Source organism: Danio rerio, chromosome 22 (assembly GCF_049306965.1).
Source record: "Danio rerio strain Tuebingen ecotype United States chromosome 22, GRCz12tu, whole genome shotgun sequence".
Classification (NCBI taxonomy): domain Eukaryota; kingdom Metazoa; phylum Chordata; class Actinopteri; order Cypriniformes; family Danionidae; genus Danio; species Danio rerio.
The window spans coordinates 23,008,131-23,034,062 of NC_133197.1; the positions used below are offsets into that span (position 1 = coordinate 23,008,131).

General features: G+C 35.7%; 1 protein-coding gene across 1 annotated transcript in view; it reads right to left on the reverse strand.

The window, feature by feature from the left end:
- nek7 (NIMA-related kinase 7) overlaps positions 1–25,932 on the reverse strand; it is a 124,021-nt gene that overhangs the window by 73,746 nt on the left and 24,343 nt on the right. Inside the window, 1 exon segment of the mRNA NM_001003617.1 lies at positions 12,946–13,025. Coding sequence (NP_001003617.1) covers positions 12,946–12,999 — 54 coding nt within the window. The 5' untranslated portion in view covers positions 13,000–13,025.

The following is a 25,932-nucleotide window of genomic DNA, read 5'->3' on the forward strand; positions in this document are numbered from 1 at the left end:
AGAAGAATTGTTAAATTTAAATTTCTAAAATGCTTGAGTCTAAATAAAGATAATGACACTGTTAGATGGGAAATGGAGGCTCGTCCGGGACCGTTTTAAGGCATTTTTCATGTACATGTCAAGTTTGAGACTTTCGGGTTTTTTCAGTTAAAAAAAATCTAAAATAAATGTTTTTAGAGTTTCTTTTTTAGTATAGTCTTCACACAAGGTAATTACAGAGGGATATTTGTGCATAATATACCTGATTATATACATCATTTTATTACTATTAATAAATATTTTGACCAAATGTTAAGAAATTTTAACCAAATGTTGAGATATTGGAAAATATTTGCATATTTAATTAAATAATGGTTGATTTGCATATTTATACACAGCATTTAAAAAAAATAAAAAAATAAAATAATATATATATATATATATATATATATATATATATATATATATATAATTTCTTTTGTATTAATAACTATTAGTTCACCGTTTAACCGTTCACCAGCAGTGTTTTGCATGAACATGGTTGCTATATATATATATAGTCAAATTTTATTTGTCTCTATATATATATATATATATATATATATATATATATATATATATATATATATATATATATATATATATATATATATAGTAAAATATGTTTTATTTGAATAAAAAATATATATTTTATTTGTCGCTATATATATATATATATATATATATATATATATATATATATATATATATATATATATATATATATATATATATATATATATATATATATATATTAAAAGTTTAAGCATGGAACGCTTTTTCATATTTTGATTCCAAGTTAAGCTTCATGAAATGATCATCCATTAAGATATTCAGGCATAGCAACCAATACGAATGGCACCAGTGTTTTTTCAATACTACAATACTTGGACGATCTGTCAGATCCATCACCATTATTGTGTAAAACTGTCGGATACGTATATATAACAGGATGAACTGAAAGAAATGAGTTGGAGGAAGCACTGCTACTTGACTAGACGCCAGAGGGGTGGATGTAGATCAAGGGGCGACCAATTTAAGAATTTCATTGTTTTCTAACTTGACAGCTTTAAGGGGGGAAAAAAAGGTGTGAGCCAAAGAATTGCCCCATCCAATTAACACACCGAGGTAGCTTGTTTTTCCATGTGACAACACGCTCTCAGCCCCTTCTTCTAGGGACACATCTGGTGCAGCAGAAGCAGCGCTCGCTTTCTGCTACTGCAGCAAAGAGAGAAAGCTGGGTCTGACTAAATGAAACAATATTAAGCTAATAACCAAGACACCAGATATCCAGCAACTATTAGTTATTTTGTGTCAAATCCAGAGAAGCTGATGAACAAAACAATATATATCCTAAGAACAGTAACTGGAAAAAAGTTGGGTAAAGTAAAAACAACAGAATAGTCTGCGCACAGTATTTATTTGTAAATTAACGTAGCACTGTACCCATATATAACTCATGCTGTGTCAGCTATTAAAATGTATATATTTGAATAAAATATAACTGTATCTAATTATCAATATGGAAAAAATTAAGAGTCCACATGACATTTTTCTGGATTTAGGGTTTGTCAAAGTTAATATCCGTTTCATTGTTTAAATTACTAATAATTCATCTAGATAAAAAAATATATATATATGTTGCCATTTGTTTTGTTTTGACTCTTTGCATGAAATAACAAACATGTTCTCAGACATTTATTTTCACTTTTAAACAGCACAATACCAACATTTAAATTCAGAAGAATTACAGGGTATATGAAGTAATCCTAGAGGTAATTCCAATACCTTTATTTTTAAAGACCTTCTCAGAATATTATAAGAGCTCATTGCCACTTCAAGTTTTAATCGGTATCAAATCTTAATAAACAGTTGTTATTAAACAGTTGTGGTTAAATAAATCAATTGAGCACAATCATGCAACCGAACTCAGATAGGCTCGGAAGAAACAAAGCTTGAAAGGATAAATTACACTGTTGTTTTCAGCAACCAGCTTCAGCCACTGTTTAACTCGTCTATTTCCAACCAGGAGTATGCAAACTTACATTTTCCCATTTTGCTGTCTGTTTCGCACTATGGTTTGCCCACATGTGGAGTGTCACATCAACTTCCTGTGTTAGTGGCAAATTAAGTGACATCATCCAGATGGACACACCCTGGCCTGAACCAATCACATGGATCGAGCAAGCCACAATTAATATTAGGAGAAAAATAAGTATATTTAAGCTTTTATGAAGTCAAACACATTGGACAACTCTTGAACAAAAATTAAGACCTTGTAAAAACACAATTAAGACATTTTAATACCTTTTAAGAGCGTTTATTTTCTCATAATTGATTTATCAACATTTAATACTTTAAGACACCCTATATTAACAACTCAGTACTTAATTAAATAACCCTGGTTTTCAAATAACAACATATGAAAACAATTGGGTTGTATGAAACAATAAGGTTGTATTAGTTAATGTTAGTTAATGCATTTACTGACATGAACAAACAATACATCAGTATTTGACCATGTTAGTTCATGTTGACTCATGGTGCATTGATGCTAACAAGCAGGAATTTGGATGTTAATAATGCATTACTAAATGTTGAACCATGATTAATAAATGCTGTACAAGTATTGTTCATAATTAGTGCATGCTCATAAACACATTTACTAATGAAACCCGATTGTAAAGTATAACCAAGATTTGTTATTTTGATCAGTTGATTGTATTTTACATATTAAAGATGTAAAAACGGGCATGTGGTTCAACATGATAAAACAAGTAAAAATGTAATATAAATTTTAAAAGAAACATTTACTTGTTTATTTAAGCTACACCACAGGCGTCTTTAGTGGTTTTTAAATTAAATTTTTTTTAAAAAGGAGGCACTAAAGAAATTCCAAACCACATAAAACAATCATGAATTGCTTAGATAATCGTTTTTTAAACATTTCCGCTTTCTTTATCATAGACATTTTTTATATATCACTGACCCATCGATGACACAAACGCATCTTGTAGATCTGGTCAGCAGCGGATGGTCCACAGAGGGCCAAGGCATTGCTTTCACTCCCCGCATGGTCGCTTGACAAATGTTAGCATGAGCCTCTAAAGCGGCATGACAAGCGCATGCTGAGAGCAAAGTCGAGCTAATGTGTTCTGGCATGCGGCTCGCTAATCACACATTTACATATGCAATGACCTACATTTGCATGTCAGCTCGCGCACTGTCCGGCCTGATTAACGACGGGCACCTCCCAGCGCCGGGGAGGCCGGCATAGCGGCGGGAGGAGGCCAGAGGGTGGCGGCTTTTTTGGCAGCCGAAGGGACGCACTGCCAGCCAGGATTAGGCCTGACGCGGCCTGAGCTCTAGACACTTCATTAGAGGTAATCTGTTTAGCAGTGGGCAGTGTATGTAAACTTCACAGGCCATTTGCGGCACCTTTCTGCCCCCTGGCCTCGCCTTCAAAGGGCAGCAGGGGCGCCCTGACTGACAGCTTGTCTCATCCGTGGCTTTGCGCTGTCACACAATTTAGAGCACTGAGCTGACACGAGATGAACCGCAGCAGCCGAGGATCTCCACGACCGCCGGGGTCACTCCACAGCGGCGTGACGTGGTTTGTACAGATTGCAGCTTGCAGGAGGGGCGAGAGCTCAAAGGGCTTGTTGCCGCTCTGCGGGGAGCAGAGAAAACAAAAATAACGTGCGGAGGTGGGGGCGAAAGGAGCCAAGAATACCTTGACTTGAGATGCTGGACAACTTTCACAAAGAAATGTCTGAAAAGTGGCTAATTTGTACAAATTCATACAATTTTATTCATTTGGAAATTTTAATTTTTTTTAAAAGGAGGTGTGTCTACAAACCCAACCCCAAAACCGATTTTCATTGGGGGACGAGTAAATTTTACAAAAATGTATGGAGGAGATGGCACAAATTTATACGAATTAGGCACTAAATCAAAAAGTTACAGAGTGCATTGTGATTGTACAGTAAAATTCACAGGATAATAGATTCATTGTCATTCGTAGTATAAATCAGTGGTCCTTAACCTTTTTATCACCTTTTATCACCTATTTATGGTGAAAATTACAATGCACTTCAGTGTTTGGGTGTTCTGTGTTTGTCTGAGATAATTATTTTTACCAAAACGTGTATATTCCATACAATCTAAAGCTGATTGGTAAATCAAAGACTTTTCAAAATAAAAGGTCGTTCAGGCTCAGATAATAAATAAAACTGAATAATTGACGATTTCTTGTGCAGCCTGTTACCAATTGATCCACGGACCGGTGCCAATTCGCGGCCTGCTGGTTAAGGACCACTGGTATAAATGTCATGTACAAATCAAGCCACATTCGGTACATTCTGAAAATTTTTGTGAAATGATGAAACATAAAAGCAGTGACAGCCAATCAGAATCTATCATGCTTCAAGGGGTCATTCAATTCAATTTAATTCAACTCGTGTTTATTTCTATAGCGCTTTAACAAAGAAGATTGTGTGAAAGCAGCTTAACATAGAAGTTCTTGTAAACTGAAACGGTGTCAGTCCAGTTCAGTGGTTAAATTTTCACTGCTGAAAGTCCAAACACTGAAGATGCGCAGCTCCACAAGTGCCAAACCAAGCAAGCCAGTGGTGACAGTGGCAAGGAATAAACGTCACCAATTGTTGAAAGTGAAGGGGAAAAAATAAAAAAAACTTTGAGAGAAACCAGGCTCAGTTGGGTGTGACCATTTCTCCTCTGGCCAAACTTCCTGTGCAGAGCTGCAGTCTTTGGTCATGCACTGAGCAATGACAATTCTTTTGTTCTTTTGGCATTAAAGTGGTCATTCTACTATGTTAACAACTTCTAAGTTTCAAAACTCCTACCTTTCTCTGGTCTTAAAAACAGTTAAAGTGATGGCTTGCTAAAAAAATGAAAATTTGCTTACTCTTTACTCACCCTCAAGTGGTTCCAACCCTCCTAAGTTTCTTGTGATGAGCACTTAACATATTTTGAAAGGAGCTGAAAACAAAAGTTTTACAAATACTATAGTACTATATACTATATTACTAACATACCTTATTTTGTGTTTGACAGAAGAAAGGAAATCGTAAAGATTTGAAACAATTAAACTGAGTAAACGATGGCAGAATATTATTTTTGGGGTCCAAATAAATTAAAGCCAATAAGGCAAAATAACGCTGAATGTGACTAAGTGGCTAAATGCGTTGGCTAAAGATCATCAGCACCTGGTTCTACATCATGAACTGTTATACCATCTGATTTTCACCAAAATAAGTAAAATAAAAAAACAAGACTGACAGGTCATTGGAGTAATAGATTTGAAGTGATAGATTTAGAAACTAAGCGACAGATTTTGACTGATGCTCCAAAGACAACAAGATGATGTGCAGTATCAACGTGTGAAATGTCTATGCATTGCATTCATTCTGATCCCAACATTAAAGGCTCCAATATACTTCAATTAAGTCCTTTTTGGTTTTTCATTTGAGGTGAAAAAAAAGTTTTTAAAGGTTGAGTGATGGTGTATGGTTTTCAAACACTAAATATGCCCACACTGCAGTAGGCCGGGGTGTAAATGGCTGACCCCTGTGGAATGAGAAACAGATTTAAGAAATTGCACATCGAAGAAGGTGGAGTTTCAGAACACACGCACTAATTGAGTAATCATCACAGACTAAAGGCTGATTTATACTTCTGCGTCGAGAGATCCACATGACCCACGGCACCTGCTTTGCACGTAGTCGTGTATTTATACTTCTGCGTGATGCTTGTGTTGCTCTGCAATAACACTTCCAAAACTCTAGCTAGCAGTAGTTTTTTATGTTCCTCTGTGTCAAGTTTTTTCGAGGGTTTTTTGCTTTTTCTGAACCCTACAAGTAGCTCAAATTCACTCAGCGGCGGAAACTGATGGATGTGCAACAACTTTAATCCTAAGGTAAACACAAAACAAAAGTTCCATCTGAAGCCCCTCCACGGGACTCAACACTTGTAAACAATCAAGCTTGCGGCTCTCAGCACCGCCCACACTCGACAGCGCCACTCGCTGACCAATCACAGGGTCCCACTTGATATTAAGTGTCCTTAACTACTATGTACTTGCATCAAAAAAATAAATAAAATGTACTTACTGTGTTTATAATGTATTTGAGAACACTTGTGGTGCTTTTGAGTTGGGATAGAGGTTGGGTTATGGACAGGTTTGGTGGTATGGGTAGGTTTAAGGGTGGGTTAAGGTGTAAGGGATGTTCAACAGTGTATTTACAAATGTAATTACAAAAGTTAAGTACAGATGTAATTACATACATGTTATTAATCAAGCATAAGTACACAGTAAAAATATGTATTTACCCAATAAGTACATTGTAACAAATTATTAATTCCTGTGTAAGTACATATTAGTCAAGGCCACTTAATATAAAGTGGGACCAATCACAGAGCTTGGGTTACACATCATAGTGACATGTAGTTACATTTTTTGCAAAGTGAGCGTCACCGTTGGCCACAGCGAGAGCTTTCGCAATGTGCTGATTATACTGGATCCAATGTTAATGTTTCACCACACGTGTGAGTAACTCTTTTTACTGCATGGTTACTATTTTTTGTATTTTAGTATAGATAATTTTCGTATTCATGTGTTTTTAATTTAATTCACAAAAGTGTCTTGCACATACATACAGAAGTTTATGTTAAAGCACGGCTGTCCTTTGAAACTTACAACATTTTTGTATATGCAAACTCTAGGCCAATCAAACCAGTGAGCATTTACATCCAAATATAGTCCACAGGTGTCAAATCCAGTTTCTGGAGGGCCGCAGATTTGCACAGTTTAGCTCAAACTAGAGATGTGCGATATGGCAAAAAAATTAATCACGATAATTTTATTCATATCAGTCGATATCAATAATTATCACAATAAAAATCTTTATATCTATCAATTTTATAGGATTTTTAGCATGCCAATCACTCAGTTTTGGATGAACTGAACTTCTTTTAATGGTGAGTATGGAGAATTTAGTTTGAAATATATTTTATTAATGATTACTTGATGATCTATTGATTGTCAATAACCCTTTACTCGATAGACCTTATCGATGACTAATTAAGCATGGACATTTAAAGGTTTAGTTATGCTTTGCGCCGTAAGACACGCATCCACACACATTGTGTGCAGTTTAGCTTACTTATGGAGTCACCCTCTTGACATCGCAAATTGCGGGACACATGTTATGCGCAAATCATGGTTATATCTGCAGGTGTTTCAACCAATTTTTTCTGAAAGACTGGTACAAATAGTCCTATGCAGACTCTCTTTTTATAAATCGGGCAAATGTGGGGAGCCTCTTCATTCACTCAACGAGTTTCTGAGCTCTCTCTTCCTTCAGACCGAGTTTATTCTTCCGAGGTAACCTAAAATACTATCAGTGCTGCGAATAATGTGTAAAGACTGTCCAGCTTATGTTGCTCAAACCGCGCTTCGTTAATGAATTGAACTGAAAAAGTGAAAACAGTTTAATGGATTGTTTTGGCGCTAAAGCATAGTCTATAGCAGACTTGTTTTCACCTCAGATGTTATAATATAGCCGAATTACTTCACCTCAGATGCTATTTGTTCCTCTTGTTTATGTTGTAGATAACTGGCCTACAAAAAATACATTAGAAATAAGTTACACATTATACATAACGAAATTTGTTGCATAAAGATATATTTTTAAAGAAAAATATATAAAGTGTATATAACGTATTTTTTATTCGTGCCGGTCTTAAACAACTGCGGGTGGATGATGCTTCGCTCCATGGAAAATAATTTATGATCCACTATTGTTGTAAACATTTGTCATACATTTACTGCATTTTAAATATGTCATTATTTTAAAGATTATGTCTTGAGCATCTGATTTCTCCTCTGTGATTATGTCCTTTAAAAAAAAAGCTGGCCATTTTACCATCGATGAGGGCCAATAGTGCTATTACAGATTTCAAAGAAAATACTTTTATAATAAAAAAAGGAAACAAGCTTGACAACAAAACATCCTATCAATGTCGTAAAAAATGACCCTAAATAATGCAGCTTGTAGTTGTAGACAGCAAGCATCAAGTGTTCATTGAGATGTGTTTGAGACTGTGTTGCCTGACATATCTTTCGTCTTTTCTTTTTCTTTTCTTTTCGTCGAAAGCACGGCTTTCGAAGATGATGATATGAAACTGCTGGGTAGTTGCGCTGGTTTGCTAACACTTGTTTGGGTCTGTAATTTTATTAGCATCTTTATAAAGGTGTGCACGCTACTTTCATTCTTGCATGACAGTGCACTACGCCAAAATTGATCCCGCCATGGCTACATTACAGCCTTTCATTCAAAACATTCAATCGTGTTTTTTAATAGGTGATAATCGCACCAAAACGATTTAAAAGGTAAGTGAATTATAACAGCGCAAACTTTTTAGTAACCGTAGTAGAGCTGTGTGTTAATTGTTTAACCCTTTAAGGTTACGCGCCCACTCTGACTGACTGGCTGACTGACAAGTGCGTGATGTGTGAAGCCAACAAACACGACGTATAGCTGTTTCACTTTACTTCAGGACGCATTAATACGGCTCTGTAGGTCTATTGGAGACATTCACAAATATTCCTAGCAAATCTAATAAATGTTGGAGACATACTTGTTACATAAACATACTAAATCGCACTTCTGCAGTGTTTATCCGAGAGCGCACAAGAAGATCTGCGCTTGAGTATTTACATAAATGCACTCACGAAATTTGTCATTGAAATAACACCAGGTAGTTGGTAGATCTGTGTAAAAAAAAAAAGCCTGCCACCACAGCTGGAAAAAATCCTAGAGAAAACACTGGGTGTGATTGTTTTAAAAGATGAAACGGGTTTGTGGTGTTGTCTGCTTTTGATGGTACGAATCATCTGCAGTTTGCAATGCACGTTACTCTGTTTTATGTTGATTTACAAAAAACTAAGTAGCCTAGCTTCAGACTACTGAAGTTAAGTGACGTTTCTTGTCAACAATGTCGGTAACTGACATTTTTTTTCAATTTTTTTTTTCTTACTCCTCCAAGTGCAACCAACACTGTATGGCTGTAAACTTGTGTAGCGTGCTGCATCTGGAAAGGCAGGCTGCAAAATGCTTGCGCAGAATTATGCTCAGTGCGCAAATATTACCGAACACTTATCAAACTGTTTTTATTCGAAAAAATATATATTGTGATAATTAGCATTATCGAATTATAGCCCAGCCCTAGTTCCAACAGGGTTGGAACGAATCCACCTAGAACTGGATTTGACACCTGTGCTATAGTCTATAGTCAAGTCTATTAAAACGATGAACAAAAAACAGCCCATTATCTCTATATGACATTGTTTTTGATGCTAAAATCTTGTTGACAAAAGTATTAAGTAAGGTCATGACCCCTTGGAGACAACAGAACTGCAATGCACAATAACAATAAAGAGCAAGTTATAATGCATTAATATTAACGGTAATAAAGTTATCATATTAGGTATCTCTTAGACTTGCTCCATAGTTTTGGTTAAATAAAAAAGGTCAGAAGGAATGGAAGATGAAGCAGAGCATGCTGGGTAAATGACTCCAAGCGACAACACATCACAGGAGCAACAGCAAAGGATGGAGGGTTGGCCACTGGTGACACAAGTGTAAAAAGAGAAATGCAGACATGCGGCCGGATGACAGGGGATGCGAGATAGGAGGAGGAGAATGACGGAGGACGGGGCGGCAGCAGTGTGGAGACTAGGTGTGAGCTGACAGCACAACACTGCCAGCGGCTGCCAGGGAAAGGACAACCGAAGCACTGAAGAGGTGGTAGCTTAGCAAGACAGGCTTGGTGGTGGTGGTGGTTGGTTGGTTGGTAGGTGCTGGAGGGGGGATCTTCGTTGTGGGGGGTGAACAAGGCAGGAGATCCTATTCGCATCCTTTTCATCAACGTCTCTCTCCAGGCCCGACCCATGCAATATTTATACCTCCTTCACCCTGCTCCTCTTCAATCTGCTCCAGTATTTAAAGCCCTTGCTTTACAAGGGGATTTTGCTTCGTTGAAAAATCCGCCGTGACGATTAAAATCGGATCTGAAGATCTCGCCCTCCCACTCGCTCAGAGAGCAAATGCGCCATCAAATATGCACGCCTTACCAACTCATCCGGCATCTCCCATGCATATCCATCAAACCTTGGGGACTTTAAGATATGATATCGCCGTATGCGTGATCGCATACACAATTCTGCGTTTTTGGTTTCTTTTCTTTTTTCCAAGGGAATACGAGTCAAACTTGGATGCTTGTTGAGATTCTTGTACAAGTCATTCCCTTAAGCTGTCATGGTGTAATCCGTTGGCAGACTTACCTTGAGTGTTGCGTTCAAACTAATGTCAAATGTCTCACATGCTTTATTGATGAGCCTGTAGTGTTCGCAGCTGAGATATACTCCACAGATATAACATTTAGTAAAATCAGAGCAGTCAATGTTTCGAAGGTCGAGTGGTATTGTTTTTTTAATATGATAACGAAGGTTAAAAAAGGCCAAATTCTGATTTATCAGCCAACGTTGTATGTTAAATAATTGAGAGACTTAGGGTCCAGAATGCACATATCTCTATGTATTAAGCAAGCCAAGGTGGGCAGCTTTAATTTGTTAACTGCAACTGCTATTTCATACATTTTGAACTCAAGCAGTCTTGTTGAGCTTTCCAAAATTAAAATAAATAAATAAATAAATAAATAAATAAATAACTAAATAAATAAACAAACAAACAAACAAACAATGTTTGGTTTCTTTTTTACAGTTTAAAATGCATGATATGGAGGAGGGGGCTTTTAACAATGAGTGTGTAAAACAAGGACAGTTCTTTATAAATACTTTCTGATAAGAGAAACTCAAAGTACCTTTTTTCGCAATCATTTATACTACTAGGGAATGAACAAGCAAACTTGAGCAGTAATACAGTGCTCAGCATAAATGAGTACATCCTATTTTGAAAATGAATATTTTTATCCATTTCTCAGCATATATAGATAATATATTTCGGTGCATTTGAACAAAATAGCTTTATTAAATCAATATAAATATTAAAAAAATATTTTAGTCTTTAGAAATAGAAAGATAATGCATTAAAATTCAAGCAAAATATTTTAAAAAATACAACCTACAAAATTAATTATTTTTTTACTTGAATTTAGCTTTTTTATTTTTTATTTAGTATTTTCCCTAACATATAAATTTGGCTGCAATCATTCTGTACTGTTATCATACGTTGTTTTGTTAGATTAGCTCCATATACTTTGTACATTAAGCTTGCTAAAAAAAATATGAATTTATAAGAGATTTGTGAGGGGTGTACTCCTATTTGTTCATTTTTAAACCTCACTCCTCTGTTAATTTGTTAAACCTCACTCCTCTGACCTATAAAATGTGCTCTAGCGACAGATTCTAGAAGCCATTGTCTTTAGCCTCCTCATTAAAGCAACCGGTCGGCGGTTCGATCCCAACCCAGAGTGGGTGGTATATATATATATATATATATATATATATATATATATATGGATGCAACTATCAACCAATTGCACTATTAGCCTTGCCTTAATTCGTCATGGTTATTTAATCGCAAAGGCTTCAACACCGCGTTTCTGCACGGAACAAAACTGCTGCAACTAAACAGTTACGCCAACTGTGCGCTAGTTTAAAGTTTCGAGCTTGTACACCGAGGTGAATACACACGCACACTAGCTTAACTATGGCTGAGGTTAAAGGCTATTCACATTTTGCGTCTTTTGTGCGCACAAGTTCGTTATTTCTTTTCTTGCGTGAATATTGGGGGTGACATTCACTGTGAATCACGTGACAAGAAAAGACCCAATCAGTTTCATACTTTATATGGAATATACACATTTCTACTCCAAAGAGAAAAAAATATACAAAAATGGAAATACAAATCAAGTTCACAATTTACATTAGACAAACACTGTTCTTTATTTTTTCTTATTTTTATTTATTTTATTATTCATTTTTCTGTCATTTGTTTTCAGTGCTAAATTATTACTTATGTTTAAATGGCAAAAACGTTTTCCAAAAGTCCAAAGAAAAATAGACTAATGTTTGTTTTTATTATTATTTTGTGCTGTATTATTTGGTTACAGAGCAGCAAAAAAAAAAACACTTTAAAAAGGAACTTTTAAAGTGATTTACTAAACTAGTAGTCCTTTGATGTTAAATTAATAGACGCATAATAATCGTGATTATTCTGAAACCATGAATATGTATATTCAATGCACTATCAAATATATATATATATATAAATAAAGAAAAGTGAGGTTTTTAAAAGGTGAATCTTCAGCCATTAATCGGCAAAATAGTCAAACGTTCTTGCTTTAATTTGAACGTAGCTCAAGATGACTTACAATAATGGAGTCGGATGATTGGAGGGAATTAGTCTTGGGGGTGTGAAAAGGAAGTACGACAGAAGAGAGATTAAGAGAGAGAAGGAGGAAGAGAGAGAGCAAAAGACTGCTAAAAGCAGCAGATTTCCAACACCTCTGTCTCTGGCACTGGAAACACATGATGGCTCCTGTGTGCAGGAAACGTTGCTTGTGCAGAGAGCAGAATCTCATTATCACCTCTCACCCGGCACAGCGGAGAGACAGCCGGAGCAGACCGCCGCCTGTCTCTCTGCGGGTGGATTGACAGACACGGGGAGATTTGACGGGGGCAGATGTGGATGTGGAAGAGGGCGACAGGCTCGTGCTACATGCTGCTAAGCAAGCAGGTGGTGAGTCAGGATGGTAGACGGCGGGAAAAAGAAAAAAAAAAAGAAAAAAAAGTGGCTTTGTAGAACGGCTATATAACGAGATTACAAAGAAACTTCGGCTAGACTGCGTGTGTGTTTTTGTAACTGTGTGAGTTACACTAACCTGTGGCTGATACACTGGCACCGGCGGCTGCTGGCCTTGTGATTGGGCGTCCATTGTGACAGCAGCAGTCGCTTACACCCCTGCAAAACAAACAAACAAGCACAAAATAAGATGCGCTGACCATTCACGGCACAGCAACAGGAGCAAACCCTCCCTCTGTGTAATAATCTAAAGTGATGGTGGACGTGTGAATCTGCTAATAGAATTAGGGTCTGGAGCAGCACTCCTGACAATCACATGCTTCTGCGGAAACGTCCGGCCAGCTCCAGAAACCTGATCCGCAGAGAACACGACACCCATTGTGTTAATGAGACCTGTCAAAGAGCCAGGGCACTGGAGACCCTTCAAGCGGAATAGTAAAACTCAATTATTAAAACTTGCGAGCCATTCGCAGAGAACATGAGCAAATTATCGCAAATAGACTCTAAAGTATTATCTTAATGCATGTAACCAAATGCAGTGTTGTCAGATACAAAAGACCCACGATTACAGCTTATGGCGAGACAATATGTACAAGGTACAAGACCAGTTCAACCACTGAAATGCTATGTTATAGTTAGATATATGATCTCTAAATCAGACAATTGGAAATATACCAATGAATACCAGACCATGGCCATTGAGAGATTATCAAACTCTACAATTATTTAATTTCCAAATTGTATGACAATGATGATTTGAACTGCTCAATCAAACTGCAGCTAAACTCTTTTTTTCTATTTGGTCTCTATTTTGGTTTTGTACCAAATAGAGAAAAAAAATTGACAAAATAGAGACAAAATAAAACCAAATATCAAAAGCAGAGTTTTGATCTGTTTATGTTGTCCAGGACATCGTGTTTCAGGTGATGAAGTGAATTAAATCATAGTAAAGTTCTTAAGCAACAAACTGGCTCCTGAAATTTCAATCAAACAGATTTATATAGTGTTATTAGAAAATCTGTTTGAAAGGATAGTTCACACAAAAAAATGAGAATTTATTCAAACCCTGTGCATGGTCGAAAATGTAGTTTTGAGACTTTTATGAGCTTCTTTCTTCAGTTTAATGCAAAAAAATATTTTGAAGAAAGCTGATAACCTGTAATTATTGATTCTGATAGTAGGGAAAAATTACTATGGAAGTCAACGATTAAAGTGTTCATCTTTTTTGATTAACAGAAGAAAAAATGAATACAGGTTTTAAACAAGTAAAAGTTGAGTAAATAAATGAGGGTTGCATGGTTTAATGGTACTAGTACCGCAATAATATGGCTCCCAAATACTGGCGGTGTAGTTTGTAAACAGTAGTATCGTCATTAATAGTTCATCTACAATAGATAATGGTGTATGCGGAAAAGTCACCAAAATGCTCACACGTTTGTGCAACAATAGACCATTTTATTTGAATAGTCTCTGGAGCTCTTTAAGGTTGCAAAACTATGTAGAATTTGTGCCTATTATAGTATGTTTTATAGTAGCCTATTGCATGTTTTCCAACGCTTCTGTTCGAACGCACATATCAATTGGTTCGTTTCTGTTCCTGTTAATATGATTTATTGATGACCGCGACAATCTCTTTAAAAGAACAACTCAGAAAGTGAAATTTTAATTACTTTGGATTGTTACCTGATAAGACTAGAAAAAATAAATAGATGAAAAATCCAAAATAGCAACAAGAAACATAGAAAAATTGTTGACCACTTCATATGGCCTAATTTTGTTGGAAAAATACACTTTTGTAACAAGTTCCTTCTGGTATAATTTGTATCTTTATTTGAATGTTGTTTGGTTGGTCAGTTATCTACAAAATAAACAAAAAGAATAAATTCGTTTAAGGTAAGGATGGGTGTGAATAATATTTTTTTGCCCTTCAGGCCTAATTTAATGTTTTTCAGAATTTATTGTGGAGTGTGTTTTTGTTTTGGTACACTAGCTGGTTTGGCCTTTCATGTATGAATAAACATAACACTAAAACCACAAGAAGTCAGTGGCAAGTCTCAATCTTACTGAGTGATTTATTGACACATTTATTCAAACGATTCATTCAAAATGACGGATTCATTTAGAAACTCAAAAAGTGACCATCTTAATGAAGATATCATAGAATCATTGACTACGTTTACATAGACATCAGTAATCAAATTATATGGCTTAATCTAATTAAGACAGTAATATGATTAAGGTGTTGAGTTGTTTGTTGAATGTTCCTTTCATGATCCCGTATTACATGTTATAGCACAGAGATTGATTAATTCATTGCGTCACCACGCTATCCACATTTCCTCTGGAGTGTCATGTAATTTTGGGTTTTCAGTTTTTTATTTGTCGACTTTTACTGCAGTTTGGCACTTTCACTTTCACTCGGGAACATTTCATGCATGCCCTCTGTGACAAACGAGATATTGGATGAGAGTATTATTTGCTGGAAGAGATGCTGAATGTAAAAAAAAAAACTCCACATTTCACGATGCAAGTGTCTGTGGTCTGCACTCACTCTGTAGGTGCAGAGTGTCAAACAGCTCTGTGTGTGTGTGTGTGTGTGTGTGTGTGTGTGTGTGTGTGTGTGTGTGTGTGTGTGTGTGTGTGTGTGTGTGTGTGTGTGGATTATCCAGTCCCAAAACATCCTACATGACGGTAATAGTTTGATTAAGGTGTTTACATGTTTACACACTACGTCTTAATTCGATTTCTCATTAGTTCGATTAGGACCTTAATTGGATTAAATTCATTTTTTTAAAAAATAAAATAAATAAATTTTAAAAATAAATAAATAAATAAAATAAAAAAATCACTTGTGTTACATTATTGCTTGTGTTACATTACAAATTTATATAATATCATACATCATATATCATATCATATCTAATTAACAAAACAATAATAGTCCATACAGGTATAGTTGTTGCTTCTATAATTTGAACCATAGACTCCTTCTCATTGTATTCTAAGAGGTTTATGTACAAACTGTAATTAAAACAACAGATATTATAGTCCATGAAAAACAAATCGCAGTCCCCAACTTTTAACATCAAGTTAACTCAAGTTTTTAGTGTTCATATAGAGAGGTTTTCTTTAAAAGGATCAACATACGCCTCTTTTAGTGACCCAAAGTAAACCAGTGTTCATTGGAAGAAAACTACACAGTGGAATAAAATGTAATACAAATTAAGAACTCTTTTTGAGATGAATTGTGCGACTCTTATTTATCAGTATAGCCGAACAATACGTCTCTGCATACTTGACTAAATCAGCCAATACACATTAATCAATCAAATATCACCAACAATATCATAAAATTAGTAAAATATTAGTTTTTTTTCTTATTCCATGATCTGCCATCCTAAAAATATGTGCTTTCAGCCATTAAAAACATCTGACCATGAATGTGAAACCAAAGATTCCTTCATTGTATCTAAACACATTCAATAATCACCATCCATAACCCCCCAGTGTCTGTAGGTTTAGTCTGATGCTCCTCAAAAGCCTAAAGAGGCATTAATGTGGGCACAATAAAGTGTATGTGCGAGTAAGAAACAGTGAAGATGTGTTGTCTTTGCAGAGCTGACGATGAGAAGGAATAAATTAGGTCTGAGCTCTCGTCGGTGACAGAGAGCAAATACAAAAGACGGCGGCGTGCTTTTCTTTACATCAAGCCGGGAGATGGGCCTGTGCGTGCCGCAGCCATCAAAATTTTTAATGATTGCTCGGTTGTCACTTCACTGCGGCGTGCAGCTCGGGTGAGCTCACCGTGTCCTCACTGTACTGAAGGAATATGAGCGAGGGTTTAAAAAAAAAGAAGAAGAATAAGGAAAAAAAAAAGGAAAAGGAATCGCTCCTTTCATAGAAAGGCCATTTACATGTCGCTCACCGTGGTGAACGTCCGTCTCTGCGCGTTGTCAGGGCTGAGTGGATCGAGGAGCTCGAGCCAATTAAAATACCTCATGCCGGTGAACGGAGAAATGGAGCTGAAGCTGTCACCATGGCAAAATAAAATCAGCCCGGTTTGTTGAAGGTTAATAACACTAATTAAACACCAACCCTACGCCTGAGATTTGAGTGGCAGCGCGAGCAGGACAAGGTTTGTTGCCACCGAAGATTTGTTTCTGTTTGCCATTTTTACAGTTTAGCTAAATTTGTCTCCACATTAAGGGGCGCAGAAACGGCACGCGTGACGCATTTTCTCTGGGGAAGAAGCTAGTCGTTAAAGGCACACATTTAAGCATCCTCTGTGCGAGTACGTAATTAGTATTGGAAGAGTAAGTTTTTAAATTAATGAAACAGACCAGCCGGGCTCCCGAAAAGCAAACCTGCGAAACGCGTTCTTTGTTATTTCTTCATGAAACTTCAAAATGTGACTGAGGTGAACGATTTTGGGCACTAATTAGCAGTTTAAGACAGCAGCCAATGGACACTACAGGTGAAGATGTGCGATGCTGCTGTCCTCTCTCTATTATGAGTAAAAACAAACAATTCTACTCAAATGTGGGAATCAAGAGTAACACAACTAATTGCAATCTGAAGATATGACTATTCATTAATAAAATGAACATGCTGTTTAAAACTTTTTTATTCTCTAATGTTCCAGACCCCATAGTAAAACAATAATATAAACTGCACACAGTGCTAAGATGTTAAAAAGATGCATGTTGCCAGCATGGCAAAAAAAAATTACCCACATTCTTCAATCCAACTGAATTAGGTGGGGTCTTAGGATTCTAGCATACAGCATCAGTTTAATCTTGAGAGTGGGGCAAGACTAGAGAAGTGAAATATCAAAGAAATAACTGTGTTAGAAGAGTTAGACGACTGACAGTAATATTTAGTGATGTAAATATGTACATTTTTCTTAAATTTCAAAGATTTTTTTTCTAATAATTTTTTAGGGGTTTTTCACCTTTAATTGGAAAGGACAGTGGAAGTTACTGACAGGAAAGTATTGGGAGCAAACAGAGGGGAAGGGTTGGCAAAGGACCTCGAACTTGGGTCGCCGTCAACACCATGGTGCTTTATGTTGGCGCACTTAACCACTAGGCTATTGGTGCAAACATTGAATTTCAATGATTTGAACTGAAAATGTGGTATTATTTTAACTATTTGTATAATTCTCAACTGAATGATGGATTTCCAATGAAAGTTTTTGCAAATCTTATTTTTCAAAAAAAGATAAAAACAAAATGCTTGGAGTTGGACAAAGACCCATTTTATTTCAATTGGTAACACTATGACTTTTAAGACGGCCTGCAAGCAAACAAATTCTCTCTCTCTCTCTCTCTCTCTCTCTCTCTCTCTCTCTATATATATATATATATATATATGGCGACGTCGTGGCGCAGCAAGTAGTGCTGTCGCCTCACAGCAAAAAGGGTGCTGGATCACAGGTTCGTGCCTCGGCTGGGTCATATGGCGTTTCTGTGTGGAGTTTGCATGTTCTCCCTGCGTTCGTGTGGGTTTCCTCTAGGTGCTCTGATTTCACCCTTTGTCCAAAGACATGCGGTACAGGTGAATTGGGTAGGCTAAATTGTCTGTAGTGTATGAGTGTGTGTGTGATTGTGTGTGTGGATGTTTCCCAGAAATGGGTTGCGGCTGGAAGGGCATCCGCTGCATAAAAGTGTGGTGGATAAGTTGGCTGGTTCATTCCACTGTGGCGACCCCAGATTAATAAAGGGACTAAGCCAACAAGAAAATGAATAAATGAATCTAACTAACTTTGTTAATGCTGCAAATTTTATAATATCTTGTTCCCAAATAAAACACTTTCACATTATTAGATTCGAGTTCAACTTTGCAAAAACTTCACAAAGGACATGTGTTTTCTGGTTAATTATAATCCCATCTTGACATTGCATATCCTGTGATGTGACTATTGCAGATTCACACAATGCGATATCGATGCTGAAATTGTGCAGTCCTAACAGCAAGTTAATCAAAATCTTAGGCCCACTGTTACTAGACTAGAGTCAGCCAGGCATCTAACAGTGGTGCCACAAGGACTGCCTCATTGCTGGTTAGTTCACCTTCAGTTCACTGCTGGTTAGTTCTCCTGCAGTTTCAAGCGCCTCCGATTAAGGCTGGCAGCACAGCTTTTTTGAATGACCTATTCAGTGTCAGAATGACTCCAGGGCATTGGTGGTTTCCATCCACAGACCTTTGCCAGCACCCTCATTAACAGAATCAATTAAAAATGCCACATGTTATAAGCACACATTGACAATGATTAAGGGAGCCTCATCCTCTGGAGATGACTACATTCAGACGCACACAAAAACACACATCAAAAACTCCCAAACGTCCAGAGAAACGTTCATCTGCCACTGTCCATTTTCCACCAGTTATTTACAGCTTCTGCGAGCAACACGGGTTTACAGCTGCGTTGCTTGTAATATTTAACTTACTGAAAAGGGGCCACGGTAACAACTACGTAGCTATACATAGCTTAGCATGACAAAAGGGCAATTACTTGCCATGATGACAGTAGGCAACCTACTTGAAATAGAGGCCTGGAAGCTGACTAACAACGAAAGTGGCAGTTTAGCTGCATAGTCGCAAAGAATGACAACAGAAGTCTCTTCATTGGTATATTTTATTGTCTGGCCTAAGATGAACCTAATAAAGCAAATAAATAAACAAAATTAATGATAATAATAATAATAATAATAATAATAATAATATAGATACTCTATTATGACCAAACAAATAACATTTTTCATTTTAACCGCAATAGAAACAAAACGATTACATTTTTGATCGATAAGATGTAAATAAAATCAATCAAATTGTTCTTTAATGCCATTTGCAGGCAACAATTTTTGATAATATACTTATCTATTATGAAGAAATTAATATAAATATATAATAAATTATATAACATTAATACAAGAAAAATTAAATAGTATGGATGCTCAGATCAATCAGCTGGAGATCAGTATTGGCCAATATTCACATTTAAAGACTCAATCGGTAAACGCTAAACTGGCCAATCACATGAACCGATCACAAGTGTTTGTTTGGGTTTACAAGCAAAGGATGATTCATTTTAACTTCCTATGCATCAAATATGCACTCCAAACATTTACTTGATTGAAACTTGCTGAATTCTTCTTTCGTCATTTGCAATGTTTCTAAATTGCTTTGTGAGTCATTTTTCTTTTTATCTGTCTTATCTATTATTTTCTGTAAAGCTGCTTCTGACCATGATGTGTCCTCACTAAATAGTTATAAATGACGTGCTTGAGAGATTGTATCCAGCATCCTTCATTTATTCTCCTAAATTTGCAACAACGGGAATCTAAAAGTGTGATGATATCGAATTTTTAGCCACCGACATGCAGAGATTTAAGATGTACCAAATTTTCAAGATATGCCTCCAATTTTTGTCCACCGAAAATTTAACAGCCGAAAATACATTATGCCTTTTGACACATTATCAAATTTTTTGGGCTTCAGTCTTTGTTGGGTTACTCTTTTAAACCTGGAAGCATTAACAACTTATATCGAAATACATATCGTTATTCAATATAGAAAAATAATTGTCGAGATTGCATTTTTGCCACATTGCCCAGCCCTAATTAACACTGTATCGTTTTAATTGAGTAATTATATAATGTTCAATTAATAAAATTTTTGTGCCCAAATGGCTCAAGTTTGCTATAAAATACTTACAGTCAGGCCTTAAAAACACATACAAATAATAAACTTTCACAAAGAAGAGATCTTTACAAGTATCATACTTAAAGGGAAAATGTGCTTTATGCAATGTTAAAGTTATTTAAAGCTTAAAGCATCAAAATCAGTACTCTGTATCAGCCGATCACCATAATGAGGAATCGGCACTCTGTATCGGCTCCAAACAGCCTAACTGTATATATTTAATATTTTTAAATAAATAACTGCTAACCTGCAAATAAGTTATAATAATTTAATAAACTACTGATACAGTATAATATATATATATATATATATATATATATATATATATATATATATATATATATATATATATATATATATATATATATATATATCCCAAACAGCCAGCCAGGATTCGAACCAGCAACTTTCTTGCTATGAGGCCACAGTGTTAACCACTGATCCACAGAGAATTTTACTAATAAGGCTAAAAACTGTTCAGTATATCATCAAATTTTGCAAGTTGTGATTAATTTTTCAATTAAGACCTTTCACTCGCACAATATACTGCCTAACATTATTGATTAACTCCTTACATTTATATCGTTGACCTTAAAAGCCGCAAAATAACCGTGCTAGATGTCTTCTCTGTGAGTGGGAGCCCATCATTAATCAATGCAGCCTTTAGTTCAGTGGAAATTGAGTAATTGCCAATTTTACGAGGCATCAACTCCTGGAGGCTGCGATGACTTCATATTAAATTCCCAATAACTATGCATGCGCTGAACACTTCAGAGGTCTTTGAAGCAGAAAAAGATAATCAAAGAGCAGATTCACCTTGCGATCCCATGTCCAAAACGATAAAAGCAGACATAACCGAACTGATCAGTCGCCAAGCAAGCACAACAGGGCAGCCCAAGTGATGGCAGGTTGCCCTATATGTCCATTATTCCCCCGTTTCCTAGATGCTTTCTTCTTTCACACATGAAAAAGAAAGACGTATCAAGAAAGGGAAGAGGGTTCTTTTTTTGTTCGTCAAGTAGCGTGGATGTTAACTAGCTCTGAACTTAAATTAGCCTTTGCTCACAGGTGTTCATGCAGACCGGATGATATGCAGATGAATCCAAAAGTGCACGAAAGTAAAGGCAACAGTGGAAGCGCGTGGTATGAACAGCACATGAAAGGCCGCTTTGAGCCTGTGAATACAGTAAAAGCAGTGGCCATGATTATAAGAAAGCTCGAGTGAAGCTAAAACCATCTGATCATTAATGATGGAAGAGTCCGAAATTAAAAAGGACCGGAATTTGCACTTTTATTTTAATCAGAGCTGAAAAGAAACATGAGCCTAGAAGTGCGAGTCGCCACGAAGAGCTCAAGACGCGTTTGAAGATTCAGGATGCGGTCGTGTCGATTCTGCAGCTTATTTAATGATGCCGTTTATGAATTTTTACTTTCAATCGGGGACTTTTGATCTATTATTTGACTTACTGGACAATTAAGATATTTAATATGCAGCGGTTTAATGAATATGTAAAAATGCGCTCATGTGCATGTTCCTCTCAATAATAAAACAACTGCTGCTGAAATTACAGTGGTGAGAAAACAGCAATTAAGAGTCTACTAATATCTCTACTATTCACTACTCTAGTTAGGTCATGTTTATTTATGGAACACGTTATACAGTAGATTTCTTTTAAGCAAGAAGCTTTACAGTAACTGGAATCGCATTTCAATTTCTCATTAAGCAGCTTTTCAGGGCTTACATTCATTCATGGATATTTGATCTTGGTGGACTTAACAGAGGAAATGAACCAAAGAAGATGTCCATGTCAAAGTAGGCGGAGCCTCATACCCACTATTATACAAATCACAATAAATCAATGATAGATAAAATAATGCTTTGACAAGCAGTTTCAAACTTCTGGAATGAATTACATTTACAAAAAAAATGTATATATATATATATATATATATAAATTTATATTTATTTATATATATATATTTATTTATATATATATATATATATATATATATATATATATATATATATATATATATATATATATATATATATATATTAGGGATGTAACGGTATCAGAATTTCACGGTACGGTAATACCTCGGTATGAATGTCACGGTACGGTATTTATTGAATCATTTACAGGAAAAAAAAAAAACTTTTGAAAATACTCCAAAAAAGTGCCAAAAATGTCAATGACATACAAATTAGTCATCTATCTGTTAGCTTTGAAACAGGAACTTCAATTTTAATAACAAAAAATTATTAAACCATGTAAAAAAAATAAAGTTTCAATTTAGTATTGTTGAAAACTCATCACATTCAACATTTAATCACTCACTTAGATAGAGATGGGTTTAAAGGAAAATTATCATATAAATATAATCTGGTAAAAGCTGGTATCTCTGGGCATTTACAATGTCCCCTGCAACAGAAAAAACCCCTCTCATTTGGGACTGAGGTTTCTGGGACAAGAGAGATATGACTTGGTCCATGTTGACAGCAGTGGGGTAACGTTGTGCATTGTCTTTCCCCCACTTGAGAAGACAAACCATGAGTGAGATAGAGATCTCTTTGCGGTACAAGTCAATGTCTGCATCAATCTGAACAGTGTGCTGTGTTTCTGCAGTCCCCATGACTGTTATTAGTCGTATTCCCCAACTTGCAGGCACGTGCACACATAGGGCTCAACCTGTGCAGTGCACATGCCCTTTTTAGTCTTGGATAGAAAATGCCCTTCCAAAACGATCAAAAGTGCCCCCGCGACGCGACACAACCTCCGTCCAGTCCAGCCCTTCAGTAGGCGCGCGATAACACCTCTCTTGAGTATGCGCGCTCAACCCCCCCTCGGCGCTTTTTCAATACGCGCGCCACAGCACCGCTATTCAGCACGCGCGCGGCGACAACACCCGCTTTAGGTTCGATCATTTCCATCTTTTTTTCATCTCCGCTACTAGCAGCACACTCCATTTCCGCATTACTGGATCTGTAGCGACAACAGACCGCAAAGGATTATGGCCACGCCGGGGCTGATGGGAAATGAAGTTTCAGCTACCTCCCATTTGCTTCATTCGCCTGAGCAAATTTTCTCAGAAGACCTATAGTTTTACCGAGTCATGCGACTTCGGTAATATCGAAAAAATTTAATATTGCGGTATGACGGTATTTACAATATCGTTACATCCCTAATATATATATATATATATATATATATATATATATATATATATATATATATATATATATATATATATATAAAATCAAAATGTTTTTTCATTTTTTTTTTCTTTCTATAAAGTATATTACAACTTTTAGTTACAATAAATCTGCAATCTAGTAGTTTTATTAACCTATACTGTATGTATATACTTGGTTCACACTTCATTTGGTCACTACTCAGTTCAGTTTTCTGACCTTAAACTTAACACTTTCATTCCACTATCATCCTTTAGAAATTTAATCCAGTTAATAGTACAATCACTGTACTTGTTTTTCATTTTTCCTTGGTTTTATTATATGTTATTACCTGCATCTGTAAAATGATTACTGTATTGGGTCACTCCTGTGCTGTATCTGCTTTTTATGTTGCCTCTTGGCCAGGTTGTCATTGTAAATAAGAATTGGTTCACAGTTGACTTACCTGGTTAAATAAAGATTATTATTATTATTATTACATTAGTATTTTCTACATAATAATAATAAAAAATATTATTAATAATAATAATACAAACTACCATCTATATCAAGATAATTAAAATTATTATTATTTTATTTCAATTTAAATTGTGTGCACATAATAGGGCTGCACGATATTGTAAAAAACAAAACTAACACTGCAATATTTTTCTTTACTGCAATAGATGTTGTGAACTTGCCATATAAATGTAATTTCACCAGATGACTTGATAAGCTTGTAAAGAATTCATTATTTTAGATCAACTGAGATGATTCTGTAGGGGAGCGTATCCACAATAAATATTAATTACAAAAAATGACAAGCATAGTTAAGAACAACAGAAAAAAAAGATGAAAATAAACAATCATGTATTATTTTCTGGTGATTCAAACTGTATTCAGCAGAAACTAAATAATCACTGTATATGAATAACAGTAATAATAATAATAGTAATAATAATAATAATAACTCTAGGGCTGGACGGTTAAATGATATTATATCAAATTGTGATCAATTTTTTCAATAACAATGGTAAGCTCTGGACGTTTTTACTCTATATTGATCTAAGAGCCAATCACACAGCAGAAATGTGTAACAATGGGAATCTAAAAGTGAGTTGACATTGAATTTTCAGCCACCGAGGCGAAGATTTGAGACGTACCATACTTTTCGCCACTGAAAATTTATCAGCCAAAAAAATGTTATGTCATTTAATGGAGTTAATGGGGTTATTCTTTTACATCTGGAAGCATTAACAGCTTATATCAAAATATACATCACTATCATTCAATATGGAAAATAATTATCAAGATTGCATTTCTTCCATATCACCCAGACCAAATTAACACTGTATCATTTTGAGTAAGAAATTATACAATGTCCAATTAATTTATATTTATTGTGCCCAAATGGCTCATGTTTGCTTTAAATTCTTACAGTCAGGCCTTAAAAACATGCAAATAATAAACTTTCACTCTAAAGTTCAAATTTGAAATTATTCTATTATATTGCAACTGTAATGTAAAGTCAACTTCAATCCCAACTACATTGCAGATGCCTGCGATGTGACTATTGCAGACTCCCATATTTGGATATCGGTGCTGAAACGATATATTGTGCAGCTTTAGCACACAGCCAAACATAAAAAAACATGTAAAAAAAGCAAAACATATATCAAAATTCTCGTGAAGCGATTAGTAAGGTGTACCAATTTAACTGCACATTTTTAATTCTTAACATTTTAAAAACTTGGTTGTAGCTCTCCTTATTTAAATACAATTATTTTATATGATTACTAGTAGGGTTGGGCGCCTTACAATATTTTTTGTATTGTGGGTATACTGCAAAATATAAATAAGGCATGGGCATGGCCAACTGACATGCAGCATTCATGAGGGTGAGAAAGATGCTCCATTGGAGACAGGCAGTGTTGCCAATTGCTTTATAATTTCAACAAGAAGTGATCAGTTTTAATGTCTATATGAGAATAGTAATTGTTTTGAAACAATTTTTTATTTTTTTTAAAGGAGAAAAAAACTACTACTTGGAATATACACTCAACGGCCACTTTATTAGGTACACCAATACCAGGTTGGACCCCCTTTTGCCTTCCGAAATGCCTTATTCCTTTGTGACACAGATTCAACAAAGTGCTGGAAAATTCTTCAGATTTCAGTCGGCGTTGACAG